A 21,829-nucleotide genomic window follows, 5' to 3' on the forward strand; every position below is an offset into this window, starting at 1 on the left:
CATCTGAAGCTTTTTGTTTGACTTCCAGGATTGTGACCTACTTTGTGGGTTAATACTTGTTTTAATTGTGGTAATTTCATTGATGAAACTGCCTCCTTGAAAGTGATGCATATATATAATGTACTTGATAAGAAATGTAATGGGTTACTCAGTGGTTATGTGAGAGATCAACATGGGGCACAATGCCCCAGAATTAATCTTTATTCATCTTCGTCCACACCCCTCCCACACACGCACACTACTACTTGTCGAGATTGGGAAACGAGAACCTACAACTAGGAAATATCTAAAGACTTTGCGCACCTGAAACTAAGCTCCTAAACATGAAGTTTTACAATCCAACTGTAAAGACCTGATCCTATACCAGCAAACAAGACGTGATACTGGTTGTAGAATAGAATCATGGACTTCCACGCTTGGTGGGTTTCCATGGTGTTATGGGGCATAGGTCCCGTTTGTGAGGGTTTACAAATGCACACACTCGCCCCACCCCTGCTACGTTTCATAACTGCCAAAGAGAGAGATCAATTTTTACCGATATTGCTAATTTTGGTCTTAGAATTTTTGACAAACCAAAAATGAACTTTCCTCCTTGCTCCAAGAAAGGCACCTGGTACTGCAACTAAAGATATTAACCCACAAATACCACAAAATACCACAATGAAAACCACTGTGCATGCGTGAATCCCAGGGTCTGCGATGACGCAATTGACGCAATCACCCTAAGTGCTATATGCTCATGGAATCACTACCCGGGGCAGCGTTACCTGTGTGGTTACCGGTCTGGGATCGTGTGCTTGGCATGTGAGGGGTCTAAGGTTTGAATCCCAGGGATGCCAAGTGACTTCTTTCTTCATCTTCTCTCCTTTTTCGTTTTCTTCTTTAACTTCCGATAGCAAAAAAGCAGGGTTGGGTGTTAGGGTTAACAAATTTTGGCCATATTTATCAGAAGAGAGAAAAAAGTCACCCACGCTTTTTTCCCAACATTAAGTTTGGAAGGCAAATGTATATAGATACGTCATGTCAGAAGGAAAACAAACATCTTGATAATTGTTAATGATGAACAATGTGATTGATTATGAGGAGGGTGATGATAATGATATCAACAACCTTCAAATAGACCATCTAATGATGTTGTATTATTTGAGCATTCTCGTATGTATATATGTGACCATCCACCACGAAGTGGTAGTAAAGTCGGCTCTGGATCATTTTCAGTTTATTGCAGATTTTGAAAGAATTCACTTTCAGCTTTAAAATGACACCTCAACCAGCTTCATCTGACATCTGGAAGTGAAGTTATAGTTCATCAAAGGTCAAATTCCTAGTATATTCAACATAGAAATCCAATTACTTTTTTTGATTGTATCTCAAAATGGAAAATGCCGACTTTACGACCAGTTTGTGGTGGATGGGCACATATTATTGTTAGAGCATCATTTTGTTTTGCAGCAAATAAGTTTTAGCTATTCAATTACATACATCATTCTATTGATAGCACACTTTCCTATGTAAATTGATCTATGATACCCCTATTTATTACGTTACTGAAGTCATCATAACTGGACTACCCCCTATAACATTACTGAAGTCATCATAACAAGACGGGTTTATTGACAACTTAAGGATCAGTTCAGACATATTTGTCCCTTATACATGTATATATTGTCTCATGAAGGAGATACTAAAAATATCTGTGTTGTTATGAAGGTAATACAGGAATGTACCTCTTTAGTTGACAAAACAAGATCATTTTTTTTTATAATTTCGAAAACCATGTTGCACACATTTGTTCAATTGAACAATGCTGTCTTTTCATTATGATCCCTGCATGCATATTATGTATCAAAATAATTCAATACTATACCTGGAAGTGATTTCAATGTTCATTTGCATACAATTGGATTTATTTTTTCTTAGATTCAAAGGTGACCAAAGCAAAAGCATGTTAACATATTAGGCCTATTATGTTACTTTAAGTGTAAAAACTAGAAGCATTGCAGAGACAAACTCCTTGGACTTGGCTAACAGGTGCAAACTGACCAAAACCTCACAATGGGCTATTCCGTTTAAAATCCACACTACCCTTGTGGAAGATTATTTCAAATGGAATGAACACTAATTTAAGCAGCTCCATTTGAAATTCATACACCCTCTGAGAAAGATTCATCCTGAATCTTCCACAGAGGGAGGGTGAGTTTCAAATTTCAAGCAGCTCCATTTGAAATTCATACACCCTCTGAGAAAGATTCAACCTGAATCTTCAACAGAGGGAGGGTGAGTTTCAAATGGAGCTGCTAATGTGTTCATTCCATTTGAAATTCATACTCCCCCTGTGGGTAGTGTAGATAAAAATAGAAAAGCTCAATACCCCAAAAGTTGAATTTAATTCTCCATGTTTGTCTGTGGTTGAGGTATAGAGCCATGATATTTGAAATCAAACTTTTTTTTCATTTATTAGCTGTACTTTTGTCTCCTTCCTTGTGTCATAGTGACTTGGTGCAACTTAATCATACTAAAATTGTGCTATTATGTTGATCATCTTGTAAAACTCATAATGAAGTATTTTAGGAAATTCGACTTTTGGGTGGCAACGGCCAAAAATAGATTTTCCTTATAAGCTGAGTGGTAAGAGGCCTTTGTCTCATATAAACACTGGTGGTTTTATTTTGACAATTTATATCTTGTTGCCATAGTAACGGACATTTTTTCCATTATTAGCCTATTTAACCAATTGTCACACTTTCGAGCAGTAAAATACCCTTTTATTAGAGTAACTGTACCTCACACATAAAATTTCTCAATATTTTCTTATAATTTTTCCGATATAGATGGAAGGCTTAGTAGCAAATACATTGCATAACAAATTAGAATGGGGTCAGAATTGGGCTATACCATTTATTTTAAATAGGGGTGTTTTTGATAATTTTGAATAGTCCCATTTAGGCCTAACTTCTGGGCTTCATAACCCGTATGGTAACGCTTCATTTTTTATTTGTCATTTTAGGGTTGACTTGATGGGACATTGTTACATTGAAAATGGAACAAATTAGTTTGGGGAAAATCATGTGGTAAACGGGGTGTTGCCAGAAAATGTTGCATACTTTCAATTTTGTAAATGGATTTAGGTGCATAATAAAGCTGTTTCTCGCATAGAATACTTGTATAAAATTGTACTATTATCGTGTACAATGGTTTAGTGTAGTTTGTATAATGTATTTATATAAAAAAAAAATAGCAGAGTTGCCATTCCGCGTGTAAGTGTTGCCATTTTTTTGGCAAAAAATGTACTACATCTGTAAAAAGTTAAACGCATTCTTGCAACACTGATGGTGTTCATGATGAACTAATAATAAACCGTACTTTGATATTGAATTGTCATGAATAGCTGCATACAACTAAAATTGACATTATTATAATAATATTTGGATTATATTTACAATATCTGCAGTTGAAAGTTCTGTATTCAGTTTCTCATAGGCTTAATCCCCCTTGAAATATGTGTAAAAATTCTGGTCTTCTTTGCTCGTTTTGAGGCCTTTTGGGCACCTTTTGAGATATTTTATGACAACCAGTCGATTGCAAATCGATGAAAGTTTAACATGTGTTTCAATGTATGGGCAGCCTGAAGTTCAACCTTGTTTTCCCAGGTACGAGGCACTAAACAGCGCCCTCACTGTTTTTGATATGCTCAAGACTATTTCGCGGACCTATTTTCTCGATAATTATAAAAATGCGACTTTTTTGGCGACTGAAATTCATGCATAGGCTCTACACTTTATTTGAGATATAATTCGCTACTCTCTCTGATTATTTGTCTAAAGGGCAGCCCAAATACCTCAAAAAGTTTTTGTATTTTACCGAACTCATTAGGGTTACACAAATGGCGCATTGGTTTAGTGGTGTGCTCCTTCAAGGGTAGGTTACGAATGTTCATAAAATCAACTTTTGTTATAATCAGAGATGCCACTTTTCCTACTTTTGTCTGAATTCCTACTTTTATGAAGTCAAAGTTTCCGCACTTTTATATATTTTCAGCCCGTTTTGGGACTTTTTATTTTAAATTTACGCGCTATTTCAGGTTTTTTTACTTTTTGAGTGTAACTTAGTGGCATCTTTGTATAATGTTCCTGAAATATAAAATGTTTTGAGTAAAACACTCAAGGTTTGAGTGCTCTGTGACATTAAGGGTACTACACCCTGTGGTAAATTTAGACTATTTTTGCATTTTTCTCAAAAATAATAACACACTGGTAACAAAAGTTATGTATATTACTACACTGAATTTTCAGTGACTCATGACAAGCAGTTCAGTATAATATGATATGAGGTACATCCTAGCGGTACCTTATTTCTTATCATAAATAACGAAACGCTTGTCTTGGGTCACTGAAATTCCAGTGTAGTAATTGGATTCCTTGCCCCTATAATATACCCAACTTTTGTTACCACTGTGTTATTAGTTTTTGAGAAAAATAAAAAAAATAGACACAAATTCATGGAGGGGTGTAGTACCCCCTTATGTTAATGCCCTATTAAATTTATATGGTGAATTCTGAAAATGTGCACATTTTCAATATTTTGACCATTTATTTAGATTTGCATTAAATACCAATTTTCTACCTTTAGTTTTTGACCGTTTATCTACTAAAAACCGCTTTAACCCTATAGCTAGAACTACGAAAAACAACCCCCTCTCCTAACATTTTTTATCTGTCATAAAAAACACATGTGCCTGCGCCCAAACGACCTTAGCTAGTAGGCGATCCATCCTTTGTGCTCATTTTAGTGATAAAATGTTTACCCCAACATCTTAACCGGTAGAACCGACCGTCAAAGATGACTATAGAGGGGTTGGTGAGGCACCCATTGGTTTGTATAGTAAAATCAATGATGTTCATTTTGCTCTTAAATTATTCTAAGAGCTACTGACTTTTTACTTGTTAGTTATAGGTTGAAATAGTGTGTCTTTTCCTTTTATATTGAGGAGATTATTCACTGAAAATTGCATTTTTGTAGAATTTTTGCCCAAAATCAATTTTGCCTATATACCTTTGTACATGGGCAGAATTTCCCAAATTTTAATGGGCACCCTCACATTATGACATCATAGCAACATTGTGTGGGGAATATTTGTACTTATTTTGGTATTACTGGGTAGAGGAGACCCATAGCTATACATTGGTACCAAATATAATGGTATCAAAATTTAGGGGGGGGTGTTACATTACTTCTTTTGGTAAATTAAAATGATTTTTTTCTCCCAAATTCAATGAATGTAATAATAATAATAATAATAATAATAATAATAATAATAATAATAATAATAACACTAACAACAACAACAACAACAATAACAATAATAATAATAATATAAAAAAACACTTAAAAGGCAATTTTCCAATTTTTTTAAAAATAGAAACACTGCTTTTTTGGAGAAATTTTATTCATTAGTATTTTATAAATTGTCAAATCCTACCAAAATACTTTGTTATCCAAAATTGTTCTCTACTAGTAAGATTATCCCTGAACTAATTTATCTTGAACTAAAAATGAATGATTAAAACCAAAATACTATAGAAACACTGTATTTTCAGCATTTTGATATTTCTGTAATTTCATATTTATATTTGCAATACATTAGGCTTACAATCTCCAATAATTGTAATTTTCTCAATGCTAATATTACAAATGAAGGCAAAATAGACTATAAGAGATTGTAAAAATAGGGAAATTTCTAGAAACACTGTGAGCATACAGATGATTTCCCAAACCATTTTTTCTATAAATTATTAAAGCATACTTTAATCTTCCAGGAAACAAAAGTTTGTTGAAATGGAAGCGTTGGCATGATACTTACAACCGTTTCAACCATACAGGTTTTATGTACTTTTCAAAATAATAAAAAACACCCCTCTTAGAAAAAGTGGTATCTCCCAAATCAAAAGGCCCTCAGTTCCCATTTAGGTCCTGAAACACAGACAAGACCTTGACCTAAATTCTACCCTCACCAACTTTAATGAACCCGCTCTAACTTTCTTCCAGAATGATATCGAATTGACAGAAAATTTTACACATAATTTTGCCAAAATCACTCAATTTAAGGGGAAAAGAACAATTAGCCGTTTCCATGGCAACAAGAAGCTGGTGTCACTATAAATGTTATTTTTGATACATCACCCTAAAGTGTCATTGATTGACACAATATGAAGAAAATTGGTGATTTTGCGTTTTGCCACAAATTTGAAAAATAAGTCTATTTTCCTGGACAAGTCCTCTTAATTATGAATATGGATGCTCAAAATAAATTACTAACAATATTGCTTTCTTTTTCTCTTCCTTCTGCAGATCACTACAGATCTACGTAAAGGCTGCACTCAGAGACACAGTGGGACCTCCGCCTCTGCCCCACTGGCAGCTGGAATATGTGCCTTAGCTCTACAAGCAAAGTAAGTCTAACATGTGTAAGAAACTATTAAATCTGCATACTATCATTTTCCCAAAAGTATGCTAAATACACAAAGTGTTGGGGAAAAACAACTTGAAAATTTACCGATGAAAGCTTTAACAATGATGAAGGTTAATTATTTAGTGAAAAAACAATGTGTTGTTTTTACTGCTAATCCAAATAATTTTATTGAAATAAACACTTTTTGTGTGTTAAGAAACAACATTCTCGGAGGTGCCTTGTACATTTTCAGAAATAAATATCTTCATCAAGTGTGCCTACCTGGCTATTCCAATTGAAATCAATATACCCCCTATGGAAGACATTACCTTAATCTTCCGTACAGGGGTGTAGATATCAAAGGAAGTCATCTATTCAAGTAGCCCAATTGAAATCTTGTAATCTACACTGACTGTGAGGGAGATTAAGGTCATGTCTTCCATAATGGGAGTATGGATTGCAACTGGAATAGCCCACTACCAAGGTAGCTTTATTAAAAGCTCATGAACAATAAATGGCGTTCAAAGGCATCAGGTGACGCCTAAGTCAACTATGCGTAAATGTCAAGATGGGTTATTGAAATTCTGTCAAGTCTTCACACTAAGTTCACATTTACTAGATCTAGTTCAATCTTAAGCATGTCCTTATGGTGAGATTGAATTTTGTCAAGCTGCTATTATTTTTATTACAAAAAATTCAAGTAGCGTTGTGGGAAGAAACACCTACGTCTTACAGATTCCGTCAAGGTAGCTGCTTATTTGTAGCTTGTGAGTTTCAAAGCGCAGAAGTAGGCTTCTTATGGCTTAACCATAATACCTGCAAGCACACAAGTGGTCGGTAACTTTTCTGTCAGGTGGATAAATTTCAAAAAGTCCACACCGGTTACAATTTAGATCAGTGAGTAATTATGCAAATGTTGTACAGGTAATTATAAGCCCTTACCTAGTGTAGAAAAATAAAAGCCTGATTGGCTAATTGATTCAGTTTATGATATATATCAGAATCTCAATGGCTGAGCAAGCAATGAGGCATCATGTGTAATGCAGGTCTTTGTATACAATATTCACAGAGCACCAATCAACAAATGCAAAAGAATTTTACTGAAACCTGTAATATAAGCTTTCAACTACCTGCCAGTTTGGTAGCTAGCAATTCTATATCAGAGTGAGCAAACCATATGTTGGACTGGCATTTTTTACAGTTGGGTCTGTACCTTTTTAAAACATTCATTCCCAACAAGCTGATGTCAAAAAAATAAGCTGGTTAAAACTACATATAGATCTTGTAATACAGTGGGTTGCACAATGCTTCATGACAATGACCTGTAGTCATATTTCAAATTAATAGCAACTTTAGTTCCATGCTAATAACCACTAAATACAATCACTCTAAAACACTATTGTTTTTGGTATTACATTTTGTGTTGTTTATCTTGCAGTCCTAGTCTAAACTGGCGTGACCTGCAACATATAATAGTATTAACATCCAAGAGAAAGCATCTACAAGCCAATGACTGGAGAAGGAATGGTGGTGACTTTGAAGGTAACAATCAGTCATTCATCTTTTGGTTTGGTCCCTTACAGGATATTATAGTTTGACGTAATAATTGTTCAGTGATCTTTAATTTGGTTTGGTCCCTTACAGGATATTTTGTTTGATGTTTTGCATGCGTTTTTCTGTTCAGTGTCAAAAAACGTTGGGAAGAAGAACAAAACTTTTAATGGAACGAATTAATAAGTTTTGCAGAAAACCACAGTTGATATATAAATTGTAGCAAACAACCGAAATGCAGCGTTTGTATGAACAGAAGAAGGAAGACAAAAATGCAGGCCTAAGTTTGATTTGATATTTTTGCCCATTATTGAGGCTACAATATACTGAAAATCTTATTGAAAACCTTGTTGTTCCTCAGCTATGATTTTTGTTTGTGTTATCATACAATAAAATTAAACATTTCTTTTGGCTTTATGATGTCATTTCTACTTTTTGAACATCCACTTGCTTATATTTTGAAACTTAACCACATTCACCGCACTTGAAAACATTAACAAGAGATGAGAAAATCATTATGATTCCACAAGCTTCCAAACCACATGGTAATGGAACGTATGTAATTTAGGCAGGCATATAGCAGGCTTGAGAAATGGCAAGGTGTTAGACAGCTTCTGGGTATTGCGAGTGTCAGGTGTGATATTAGGACAAGCTACACAGGAGACAAGATCTGCTTTAATGCACACCAATGTGAGACATTGCCTGCATTGCAGTGAAATGGGTATACCACGATACTGCAATGCATGGTGAGTGTGTAAAGCTATGCTGTCCCAGTACAGTCTTTACTGTATGTACTTGCAAGGTACTTTTTAAACATTGTATGACATTCATTTATGCACTACAGTTACTTTCAATTGTTACAACACTTGCACCGGGGTTGCCCTGTGGCCCAGGAGGGTCTCAACTTTGGTTTGGGTGGGGATATGCGGCTTGGGCTCCGAACAAGCTAACAGACTTTTAGCCAAATTTGACAAAAAACAGACCCAAAATTATCAATTTTAGACAATTTCCACAAATTTGGCCGAAAAAATAATGAAAATTTGCAAGATAATTTTGAAAAAACACCCGTTCTTAAACCAAATTTTCATGAAATTGAGGGTCATCAATAAACCAAAATGGCTGAAAATAACATCGAGTATCAACTAAATGGCTGAAAATGCATGCAGAATCTGCCGCACATCCCCGTACCTTCATTCCACTAAGAACAAACAGGCCCTCAGGTCTAAAAAGTTTGACCACCCCTGGTGTAGAAGTGTGTTACAAAAGTTCCCTTTGATCTTGATTTTAGAAATGCCACATTAATGCGGTTTTAGTATCCTGTATGGTTTGCCGCTGTGTAGTATGCGTTTTGGGCGTTCAGAGTATAATTATTGATGTGGATTTAGATCCTAGGGCGCTACACAAGTCCACTGATCTGGATTTAAGAAGTGCCACATTGATGCGGTTTAGAATCCTGTTTGTCCCACAGTTATGTGAGCTGCATACCTGTCAATCAATTATATATATATGTATTATGTAGGGCAATGCTAAGGAATATGTCAGAAGCATTTGCATTTTTTATTTTTACAAGTGACAGTAAAGGTGGAAAAGGAACATGTGTATCATATGTTAGGGATTCTGAAGGATTTAAATATAGCTCTCAGCTCCACAAGTGTTGTAGTTCTTGAAATATGGGTCAGGTTATTAAAATGTCTTTTTTTTTAGTAATTTATTTGGTTATTTCAATATCAGATTCCTTGACCTTCTAATTTTTTTTTATTATACATACATTTTTCAAAAAATTAAATTGTAAAGTGGAATAAATAGTATTGACTTTAAGCCCTAACTATCAATTGACTTGTAAGTACCGTATTCATTCCAATAAGTGCCCAGGGCCCTTAACAAAGTCATTTTGGGTGGGTGCTTATTTTTTACATGGTTTACCTAATTTTTTCCTAACAGGCGTTTATTAGAGACGAATCTATGTATGTTATAAAAGGGTCCTGAGACATTCTAGTAGCTTTTCTGTTGTAAATAATGTTTTGCAAGTTTACACAGCTATTTCAATGTATCAACAATTCAACATCTATCCGTCACTTCAACATTAATGGTACCCTATAGCAAATTGAAAATACCCTGGGTGGGCGCTTATTGGGGCATGGGCGCTTATTGGAATGAATACGGTAACTCTAAATTTCAAAAAATCATCTTTTAAAAACAAGTCAAAATGTTGCATTAGTCATTTAAATTGTAGATGTCATTACAATTTACATCACTCTTCTGTTATTTTGTATGAGAACCTAAACGAAAATTTGATCGCATCAACACCTCTGCTTATCATTTTTGTGTAACATTTTTCTCCCTCATCTAGTAAGCCATTCATACGGGTTTGGTCTGATGGATGCTGCAGCTATGGTTGACGTGGCAGAGACGTGGCATACAGTACCAGAACAACATATTTGCACTCAGAAAGCTTTAGACCTACCACGGTGAGTATAATGGACAGGTGTATGATTGGGCTGTTCCATTTAAAATCTACACTCCCCCTGTGGAAGATTTTGCTTAAGCCTTCCACAGAGGGAGGATGAGTTTTGAATACAATAGACAATTGGGTAACTTCCATTTGAAATACTCACTCCAATTGTGGAAGATATAGGTAATGCCATAATACAGGGGAGTATGGGTTTCAAAATGATTAACCCTGACCAATTACATTTGAAAAACATACTGCCTCTGTGGAATATATTTCCAAAATCTTCTACAAGGGTAGTGTGGATTTCAACTGGAATAGCCCAATGGACAGGTGTATGATTTCATCCTGCATCTCACTCGGAAGAACCTGGTGCAATTCTTTGTGACTTTTTGTGAGCAATTTTAATAAAAATCACCATATCCTCATGAAATAGGCGGCAAGTAGTATGTGAATGGTTTTAAAGACTTAATGTACGATTTCTATCAAATTTTTATTTTGTTCTTTTGTGCTCAAAATGCTGAAATAATATACGAGTGGATATTCATACCTAGTGGTAGATAAAATGATTAAAGCGTTTAACTTCAACACTACACTATTTTTCGCTCACCTGGAACGTTTTCACTAGTTCGACTAGCGTCTTCAGCAGAAATAATGTTACAATAACTGTCAGGAAAGGGTTTTGTTCATTTAAAGCTGCAATAACATTTTGGCTGTTGAATGTGGAGTTCTATGGAGGACTTGATGTATGAATTATGACATAATGTCAATATTGCTCTGTTTACCTGACAAATACAATGAATTTGGCTAATTCCATGTTGGTGTAAGTTAGGACATGTATAAGCATTACAAATATGCCAAAAAATTAGGTTTGAATCAAATGAACCAATTTCATATTATAAGATCATACATTACAGCTTTAATAAGTCAAAATTAATTATCACAAATCTGATTTAGATTCTTGAATTTAGTCTGTCACATTTTATATTCTTTCCTAGATATAAAAAAAATAATGTATTAGTATTGTCAGGAAAATTAAGCCTAAAAATAATTGGTTAAGATGAAAGAAAAGCCACTTACTATTTTGACTGTATAACTGTGGGACTCTGGGGAATTACTATCGTAATCACAACAATAATACTTGGCTGATGCAAAATTAAGTTGGAAAAATTTTTTCAAGCAAAATCAGTCGGAACTCGGAAATATTGATTTTGACATAAAGCCAATCAAAGGAAACATTTTGGAAACTCTTTGCTTGCTCATATCTTTGGAACTGGTTGTTCAATTTCAATGGGGTTGTCTGTAAAATGCAGCTTTGTAAATGGTTTTTGCTATCCTATAAGAAACTGAAAATTTAATATTTCTGAGTTCCGACTGATTTTGCTTGATCACTTCACATATGTATATATTGCAAAATATGCCCAAAAAAAATTTAAGAAGATAATATCCTATGACTTTAAAGAGAAACATGTTAAGTATAAACAATCACTTTCATTATTGCCTCATTTGCATATTTAGTATCATACCACAACTTAATTATGACTTCATTTGCATATTCAGCACTATACCAGTACAAGGTGTACTGCGGATTGAATTCAACACAACAGGCTGCCATAATAGTATGAATCAGGTCAGGTATCTAGAACACGTCCACGCCCGCATCACCATCACACATTCCAGAAGAGGTGACCTGTCCATCCATCTGACTTCCCCAATGGGCACACGCTCAAATCTCCTACCAGAGAGGCCTAGGGACTACTCTCGTGAAGGGTTCGACCACTGGGACTTCATGACCACACACACATGGGGTGAAGATCCTACAGGGATGTGGGTGCTAGAAATCAAGAATTCTAAGAATTCACTAGATACAGGTACGTAATATTGATATAGTTTTATTTTGAGTCGATATACTTGAGCAAAGTAAGAAACTAGAGGCAGACTACCAAATAAAACTGTTCCAAGAAAATTGGGTTGTTGGTATAAGGCTAAATAAGGTGTATGTCTGTTTTTCTTAGCACGTCCATATCAGCTGAAACAGCAAATTTATTTTTTATTTCCTTTTTGTTATAGTTTTTTGCCGTAAAATCATGAAATTCTAATATTTTGAAGAAAATTTACTAGATTCGGTATTCCAATTGTTTAGGGATAAAAACAATTGATATTTCTACTTTTCAGTTTTCACTTGTGTAAGTGAACTACAATTTTATGCTGTGTACTTATGAACAATCAAAAATGACATCTGAATTCAAAATTTGAAAAAAAAAAATCTTAAATAACCCCACCACAACCTGCATTCGTTTTTGAAACTGCCAAGGGCTTTAAGACATATCATTATTTTTTTAGATGTTCTTGCATTTTAATACTCATGACCACACAAAAAGGAAATTGACTAATAACAGTAGTAGCCAAAAAGAACAAGGAAAGGAAAGTTTAGTTCAGACAAAATACATACATATTTAATTTTAAAGCTGCCTTAGTTTCCATTCTCGCAGTGCTGGCAAAATAACATTCAATTTTGTTGTTACAGCTTCGTTTTGAAGTTGTCTCTAGTTCCTTATATTGTACTTGAACTTGCTTGGTTTCACAAAGATTTGGAATATGTTAATAGTATCTAACAAGCTGTGCTAAAATTTGTATTAACGAGTTACAATTAAGTTTGAGAATTAACCACTAGTGTTAGTTGTTACAAATGATTCCAAATGTTTGTGAGATCACCCAGACTTACAATGCATTGGAAGTGTCCAAAGCTGTTGTAAGCAATGTATTGGGATAGTCCAAAGCTCTTGTAAGTATAGCCAATATAGCTTGGGGGCTACCTGTGGACATACACAGCTTTAGATATTAACAGTGTTTTGTATGTCATTGTAATATAATTGGACCCAAGTCTAATGTCATTTTCTAATCGGAAAAATAGGGTTTGATTCCAAAAAGATTTGTAATTTGCAAGTGCCCAAACCCATGCAAGTCTTGGATATCTCACACAGTTATTAAGGGTTTGTGTATTTAATGGTGCTTTATAAATCTTTGTGGAATATATCCCTGAAGGAGTGATATGGGGAGTGATATCTGAACCCAGTTTTGAGCATGCATATCGGGCCATTCCAGTTGAAATCCATACGCCCCCTATGGAAGACATGACCTTAATCTTCCACATTGGGAGTGTGAATTTCAAATTGGGTTACCTGAATGGATGACTCCATTTGAAATCTACACTCCATGTGTGGAGACTAAGGTCATGTCTTCCATAGGGGGTGTATGGGTTTCAACTGGAATAGCCCATTTGGGAGCCTGTGCTAATCATCTGTCAGAGACGCGAGACGTGAAAGTCATGTCTACACAGAACTGCCGATAATATAGCAGTAGCTCTGCATGCAGGTGTAGAAACTTGACTTCTTTGAACATAAATATTTATCATGTTTAAAACAAAGGGATCACATAAAGTGATGATGCCCCGGGATGATGCCGGGTCCACGTCTCATGTCTCCAGAAAACGATTAGCACAATCTCTCAATTGACTTTGTGGTCTCATTCATACACGTGTTGTGAATATTAAGTGGCACACTTTGGAAAGAGTAATATGGTCACCTTGACAAGGAAGTTTGCAAAGGAGTGTGGTTTTTGAGTGCTTTTTGATCGGAGACTTTTGAGAGCATGTCATCGATACATATCAACAATATTGTCATGATTGATTTTTTGCATAGTGCCAAATCAGAGATTACAATAAATTGTTCCTATTGTACAACTTGCTGAGCATGAGTAGTGGTTACCAATGGCTTAGCATCGCAATAAAAGTAGATACGGTCGCCCTCTATATAAAATATAATACAAAAGGAGCGGTTTATAGTTATCTGTGATTCGGCAGTATGCAGTAATGGGCTATTCCAGTTTAAATCCATACACCCCATATGAAAGACATAGCCTTCATCTCCCAAACAGGGGTGTAGATTTCAAATGGAGTCACCCTTTGAAGTAACCCTATTTGAAATTACTCACTCCATGTGTGGAAGATTAAGGTCATGTCTTCCATAGGGTTGTATGGATTTCAACTGGAATAGTCCATTGATATGTTATGAAGCATTTTGCCATGTGAATGACATTCTGAGTTGATGTGGAAGAAGAACTTGATTTTGCTTAAGTTTTCCAGTAACTCCATTTTTACTAAGTAGCTCCTGAAAATGAGTTTTAAAGACATTTTAAGATTATATTGGCTAATATATAGAATGTATTCAAAAATGCCAGCTAGCTGTCAGTAGAAGTTGATGTTACGATGATTTGAGGATTCAACATCAACATCTTCTGAGTGCACTAGTAATATTATTGATAATAATAGGAATAAAAACTGATTAGTTTTTCCAAAAGCATGGCTCAAATTAATCTTCAAAACAGTTTTAGATTCTAGCAAACTTAAGCAAAATCAAAGAAACATCTTACATCACAAAGAAGAGAGTTTGTTTCTTGAAAATTGATGTGATCATACATTTTTCAGTTTCTATTTTTTAACATATCACCCCTTTTCATGTTGTGAAAATAATCATATGTTGTCCAATTCCAACTTCTTTTTGAAAACAAAAGAACCTTTAAATATTTGTCCTGGGAGATTTGAAGAAGTAAATTCTTGGGAGGGAATTGTCCAAAATTTACAAATGAAATGGGGACTTTTATATACTATCTACTTCCCCCATATAGTATTTTTGCTCATAACGAGTCAGTGATGTCATTGTATTTAGGCACCTGTTTTGTGTGTACGCCAGCACTTTGATGGAGTCTCACGATTTCCAACTGCAATGCACACTGACATCACCTGCTCGCCAAGACTACAAATACTATTGTATGGAGCATTTCGTTGTTGGGCAGGAAAAACCTATGTGTTTGTGGCCCCTGAACATGTTTAAAACAAAACTGCCAACCAATTACATAAGGGGTTTTGCTTTAAACATGTTCAGGGGCCATTTACACATAGGAGGTTTTTCCTGCCCAATGACAAATGTTATCTGAAGGAATCCTAATCAAGTCTGAAGCAAATCAAGGGTTTACTGATAAGCAGGTCCTATCTGCTATAGCTGCCTTATTAACATTTGGCAATGTCTGCATTCTATTTTGTGCACATATGACACCTGACAGCTATTGCAGATAGGGTTTTCTTGCACTAAACTTTAAATTGGTTGATGCCCATGCACCTGTTCTGACCACTTTTAAGTGAAATAAGCTAATATAAATGATTCATAAAATTTAACACAGGATTATATTCTAGCAGGCCCTGGTCCATCTTTGCCCTTCTTTACTTTCTCTCTACTCACTGCATGTAATTGTACACATCTTGGTATTGAAATACAAAAGTGTGCATGTACATGTTACCAATAACACACTGCAAATTGGGTGCTTTGGGACCATTGGGAGCTTGCAGTTTGATTTTTGTTTTTGTTACCTTCATGTAAGCATTCAGGAAAGTACCGTAAAGATTTGCTTAATTTTTGGCGCACATGGGCTCCATTGTCTTACGATAAATTTCAAGTACAAATAGAGAGCTCTCTCCTGAAAATCCCAACAAGAATTACAGGTCTGTGTCCTTGTTTGCTGATGGAACTTTTATGGGAGAGTACTTTTAGTTTGTGCCTAAAATTCCAGTATGCCAAGGAAGCCCATATGCACCATCTTTACGGTATATGTAGATGAATGCTAGCCCTAAATCTCACCTTCATCTTAACTCTTACACAGAAAGCACTAATATATTGCTAACCCTAAATCACAAAAAAAAGCAAAAAAAAAAAAAAAAAAAGCACCAATCAGCTATTATATGTAGGTACTGAAACACATCACAAAAAGTCAGTTTTCAACTGAATTTGAACTGGAATGGGCCATTCTATTTATAATCCACACTACCCTCTGGAAGATTTTGGAAATATCTTCCACAGGGGGAGTATAATTTCAAATGGAATTAGCACAATAACCAACTCTTTTTGAAACTTGCCCTCCCTCTATGGAAGATTCAGGTTGAATCTTTCTCAGAGGGTGTATGAAATTCAAGTAGAGCTGCCTAATGTGCTAATTCCATTTGAAATTATACTCTCCCCATGGAAGATATTTCCAAAATATTCCACAGAGGAAGTGTGGATTGTAATGGAAGAGACCAATAGTCCAATGTACAGAACATTACTAGGCTTCTTTTTGCTAATTCTGTTGAAATTCTGATGAAAGAAAAAAGCATTACTTTTTGTGATATGTTAGTTCCTTGCATGAAGGGATTTGACGATTTTTTCTAGTTGGAACTTTTAATTGGCAGTGTGGATGCTGAGTATTATGCTCACTGCTGTAATAAATAATGAATCAAACAATTGCTATCAAGTGATATAGATTTGAATTGTCATGGGTTTTTTGTTAGTGCAGCCATCCCCATTTCATTTAGATGGACATGTATCACTTTCATGATTTATTTGGTCAACTTCGATGAATGCACGTGATTGTGTGTTTGTTAGTGGGTGTGTTTGCAGGGGTGGGCATGTGTGGGGGTGATTGTGTGTTTCCTTATGTATATATGCCTGGGGGTGGGTGTGTGTGTGCAATTTCACATGTCAATTTATAGCAATTTACTGCATATATCTAACTAACTTTCAGTTATGTTTATCTATTCAATAAAAGTATTTAACAAATTAATTTTTATTATTCATTTTTATTCCTTGTGTGATCATAATGTATTGAATGTTCAATATTTTGACTAAACAACAGGATTACCAACATTTGGGCCTATAAAAGGATTTATATTAAATGGTAATCTGTTGTGTAAAGAAATTTAAAAGTTTTAAAAATTCACAAGAAACTACATTTTAGGAAGTTTGATTTTCAAATTGTGGGATAGGCTTTTACGACGGGAATTGATAACAATTAGTGGGGTTTTAGTGGGTTCGCCAAACTGTCCGACAGTTCTAAACTTGTCCAACGACGAACCCGCTAAAAAACAACTAATTGTTTTGATTTTCAACTCTGTTTTTTTACCACCATCTTCAGAACACCATATTAGTAAAATATGGGAAAATATAAAATGAAGCACGGATAAATTAACACAGAATATGATTCAAACAAAAGGTATATTTTTGGAGCAACAGGTGTTTTTGTTATGAAGGGAGCTTGAATAAAGTGCATTGTTTGGACTACAGACTTTATGGTCACACAGGGAATATAACCGTTTTTGTTTGTTAGATGTTTTGATGCATTATTATAATTTGCATTGTTAGTGTTTTGAGTTTATTTCTTTATACTTATAGTTCTTTTAGTGCTCCACTTTGTTTGTGAATCTAGAAATCTGAACATCATTTGTACTCTGGTTTCTTCTATACCAGTTTAACTGTGAATGAAATTGATTTCTTATAACACAAAATCAAATTGAAACAAATTTGGATTTACATGATAAACATAAAAATGTCAAATAATGCCAAATTTATTTTTGATGAGACAAAAATCATGCACCAAGCAAACTATGCCCATGATTTGTAGATTATGGCCGCAATGTTAATTAACAAACCAAATTTAATGTGAACTCTGAATCATAATTGTTATTGCATTGTAGTTTTGGGTGTTGTTTGATATGCACTAACATACTTGACTATTTGATATTAGATGTAAGAAATACTCATGAACATGCTGGCTCCATTATTGAATTGGCTATTCCAATTAACATCCACACTCCCTCTGTGGAAGATTATGGAAATATCCGCCTCAGGAGAGTATGAATTTCAAAAGGAGTTAGCACATTAGGCAGCTCCATTTGAAACTTACCCTCCCTCTGTGATTCAGGTTAAATTTTTCTCAGAGGGTGTTAGAGATTCAAATAGAGCTGTCTAATGTGCTCATCCCATTTGAAATTCATACTCCCTTTGTGGAAGATATTTCCAAAATCTTCCACAGGGGTAGTGTGGCTTTAAAATGGAATAGCCTAATGCTGCTAAGTACAGATTACAGTAATAATCAAAAATTACTGAATCAAAGAAATGGTTTGCCTTGTTTGGTTCAAGTATTATGTTACAAGTTTTGCCATATGGTGAGTATAGTGCAGCATTCAATCACATGGATTCCAATTCAAATTTCTCTACCAAAGACAAGCAAGAACTTAACTGAAATTTACTGTACTCAAAGTATTTATAACTTAACCACATGTTACCTATCTCCGAAAATTGGCCACATCAACTTATATGTTGCATGGTGCATGGTTTAACAAGTTGATTCTGCAAATGTTTGGGTTGCTTGCATGTGTAATGATGTTTGTTTCTAACTTTAAACCATTTTGTTCACTTACACTTACTGCATGTTTGATTTTGGAATCCAATTTTGGGGCTTTTTGGTGAATTTGTAAAGTAGAAGCAATTTGGATCTCAGTTTTATCTTTACCCAAGAAATTTAAAGGAAATTGAAATTATGAAGTTGGCTGTTAAAACCTTGGATTGCATCCTGTCAGCTAAACATTTCATAAAATACCAGAAACATAATGTTCTGAATTAAGTGAAATTGAAGCTAAAGCAGTGTTTATTATTTGATTATATACAAGTTTTTTTCATCAAATTTGAAATTAAATTTTTATAACAAAAAAGGTAAGGCACATAAATCTTGCAGATACCAGCTAACTGAGAACCAAATTGTTATGATGTTTAATAGCACTAACCATTGGGCTGTTCCATTTGAAATCTACACCCCTCTGTGGAAGATGACACTGCTACTACTTCCAGTTGATTAATATAGTTCATCCATGTGGAAAATTGTGTGTGTTTCTTGCTGGAATCCAGTTGGATTTCACACAATTTTGGCCCATTATTTGGCATTTCAAAAAATCCTCCTCACATTTTCCACTTTTTATGGATGACAATATTTGACTCTGGAATATCTTCCAGGGGGTGTGGTTTTCAAGTGGAATAGCTTACTGCATGTTTGCCAGCTAGTTTTGTTTGTTGACACACTCATGCATCTGCCATTCCTTTGCAACTTCCTCCTCCTTACTCTTCCTCCGCTAGGTCTACTAGAAGATTGCTTTCTCATATTCTACGCACGGAGTTGCCCCTTACATGCCCCGCTTAGGGCCCAGCTCCTGCCCTTGGGGACAACGACTCTCTATGTTGTATTCTTTCAACAATGATACTCTATTGACTGAGTGTGTTACGTCGGGGCTGGTGGCTTGTGGCCGAGTAGCGGTGGGGGCGGGTTGTTACTACTACTAACATGGCTCACCTCCTTGATCACGCCGCGACTACTTCTCCTTTAACTCTCAGGTAAACTTGTTGAATGGGAGCATGTACTGTACGGAACCGCATCCCACCCGCAGGAGATAGTCTACGGCCCCCAAAGGTGCAACGACGGCTACTTTCTACAGACCAATGTCTCCCAAAACAAGACTAAATTGAACTCATGCCAAAAGTGCCATTACACCTGTAAGTCATGCTATGGCCCGGAAGCAGGGGATTGCGCGGAGTGTAACTTTGACTACACCAAGAGGGATCTATACTGCGTACTGGTAGAAGTCAAGGTCGTCCAGATGGACAGCATGTTCCTGTTTGCCTGGGTGGTACTCCTCTGCATTCTGGCCGTAGTACTCTTCTTAATCGTCTTCTTCACCTTGCAAGCTAGAGATAATGGATTCTGCTGCTGGGGAGAACAAAAGACATTGTATGCACCTCTCAATACTAAATCCAAAGACTATGAATATCATGAACTCACAAAAACAATCGTGACAGATGAAGAAGAGGAGGATAATGTTCTTTACAAAGATGGAAAAACTACCACTCCGGGTCTCTGATCCTAGCTGGGTAGTGTGTATTACTGTGCAAGGTGTGTGGATTACGTTACAAGAAATTACACATTTAGGAAATCTGTATTTTGTACTATAGTGATATATAAGCTCTTTTATGCTGAGAGATTATATTTGATGAGTCTTGGTGCACTCTACAAATGAGATGGGTTACCGGGAAACAGTTGGGGTAGGATGGGAGGTAGGGGGATTGGAATAGGGGAGGGGCTAGCTAGGGGTTTTATATGGGCAAGGCAGGGAAAGTACACCAATTTAGATTTTATGTGAGGTATTCTGAAAGTTGTGTATTATCAACGGAATGTGTCCCAAAATGATTACATGTGGATAATGGTGTCCTCACTACATTTTCATGAGGCCCGTCAATCATATGGGGGTTCCATAATTTTAGACCAAATTAAAAAGACAAGCTAGTTTACAGGTAACATAAGGGTAAAGGTGTGCCGTGATTGGTAGGTAACCTAGCAGTGCAGCATTTTTAGTCTGGTTGACAGGGCATCATATGCAAACTAGTTTTTTTAATTTAGTCTTCAATTATAGTAGATGACATTATCTGACATTGCTTTTAGACATGACTGTACCTACATGTAACCATTTCTGGACATTATCTTGGTACTACATGATGATGGTGTTTTTATTTCCTTCTTTTTGCTAAAAAAAAAAAAATGTGTTTTAATGTAAATGAGTGTTTTTCAATGCATATACAGTGGAAACAATATAAAGTTACTTATTCTTGATGAGCTATAGACTAATCCAATTTCATGCATTCCTACACCTCAATGGCAGCCATAGCTGGGTCCCTGTCGAGTCCATCCCACCTAAAATGTGAAATGATGCGGCCTTGGCTGGGATTTGAAACTGCATTCCATCACCCTTGTTTTACGCAGACAAAAGAATTATATAAGTTTACAATACAATATAACATCGGTTTTTAAGCAGCTTTAAACCACCCAATTGGACAGTCACAACACCAGTTTAGTGCGGCAGGGACCCAGTAATGACCGAATAAATTCTGACCATAACTTGGCTCGTTGGATTCGTTTATAGTCATGTATAATTTGCTTCTAAATTCTGCCCATTGAAACCATATTATCATTTATGAGGCTGACAAATGGTATATATCCAGTGTTTGAAATAAGCTCAAATCTTCAGTGACCCTTGGGTTTGATATCAACATGCCTTTGTCAGTTTCACAGGCCTGAACTCAAAGTGTAAATTGGTAATGTTACACTGGTCCACATTTTGTGACACTACGCAGGCGGCGAGTAGCATGGTGGTCGGAGAGAGCTGGCAAAACCGCTCAGCCGTATGGCATTTTCCATATACTCGGTTAGTTTTGTGGGGTTCATTATCAAACCCCAACGGTTTTAGCTTGTATTTATGTTAATTATTAACATAGGCCTATTTGTTTGTGATATTTCAAGCGTTTTAAAATGTCAAAATAATCCCATTCAATTACACGGTTGACGATGAAAATTTACTGAATTTAGAGAATGCATGGCGCATACCACCTGACACTTAGTAAGACATCAAACTTGCATATCAACAAAAGGTAATGCATTGATGTTGAAGTCAGCATTGAGTCCGTGTAGCAGAC

At 35.6% G+C, this 21,829-nt stretch overlaps 1 protein-coding gene across 1 annotated transcript in view; it reads left to right on the top strand.

The window, feature by feature from the left end:
* LOC140171377 (furin-1-like) overlaps nucleotides 1-21,743 on the top strand; it is a 185,485-nt gene extending 163,742 nt beyond the window's left edge. The window contains 5 exon segments of the mRNA XM_072194621.1: nucleotides 6,349-6,449; nucleotides 7,887-7,990; nucleotides 10,350-10,467; nucleotides 12,009-12,319; nucleotides 19,700-21,743. Of these exon segments, the coding sequence (XP_072050722.1) occupies nucleotides 6,349-6,449; nucleotides 7,887-7,990; nucleotides 10,350-10,467; nucleotides 12,009-12,319; nucleotides 19,700-20,223 (1,158 nt within the window). The 3' untranslated portion in view covers nucleotides 20,224-21,743.
* The last annotated feature ends 86 nt before the right edge of the window (nucleotides 21,744-21,829 follow it).

The sequence above is a fragment of the Amphiura filiformis genome, chromosome 15 (genome assembly GCF_039555335.1).
Source record: "Amphiura filiformis chromosome 15, Afil_fr2py, whole genome shotgun sequence".
Lineage (NCBI taxonomy): Eukaryota > Metazoa > Echinodermata > Ophiuroidea > Amphilepidida > Amphiuridae > Amphiura > Amphiura filiformis.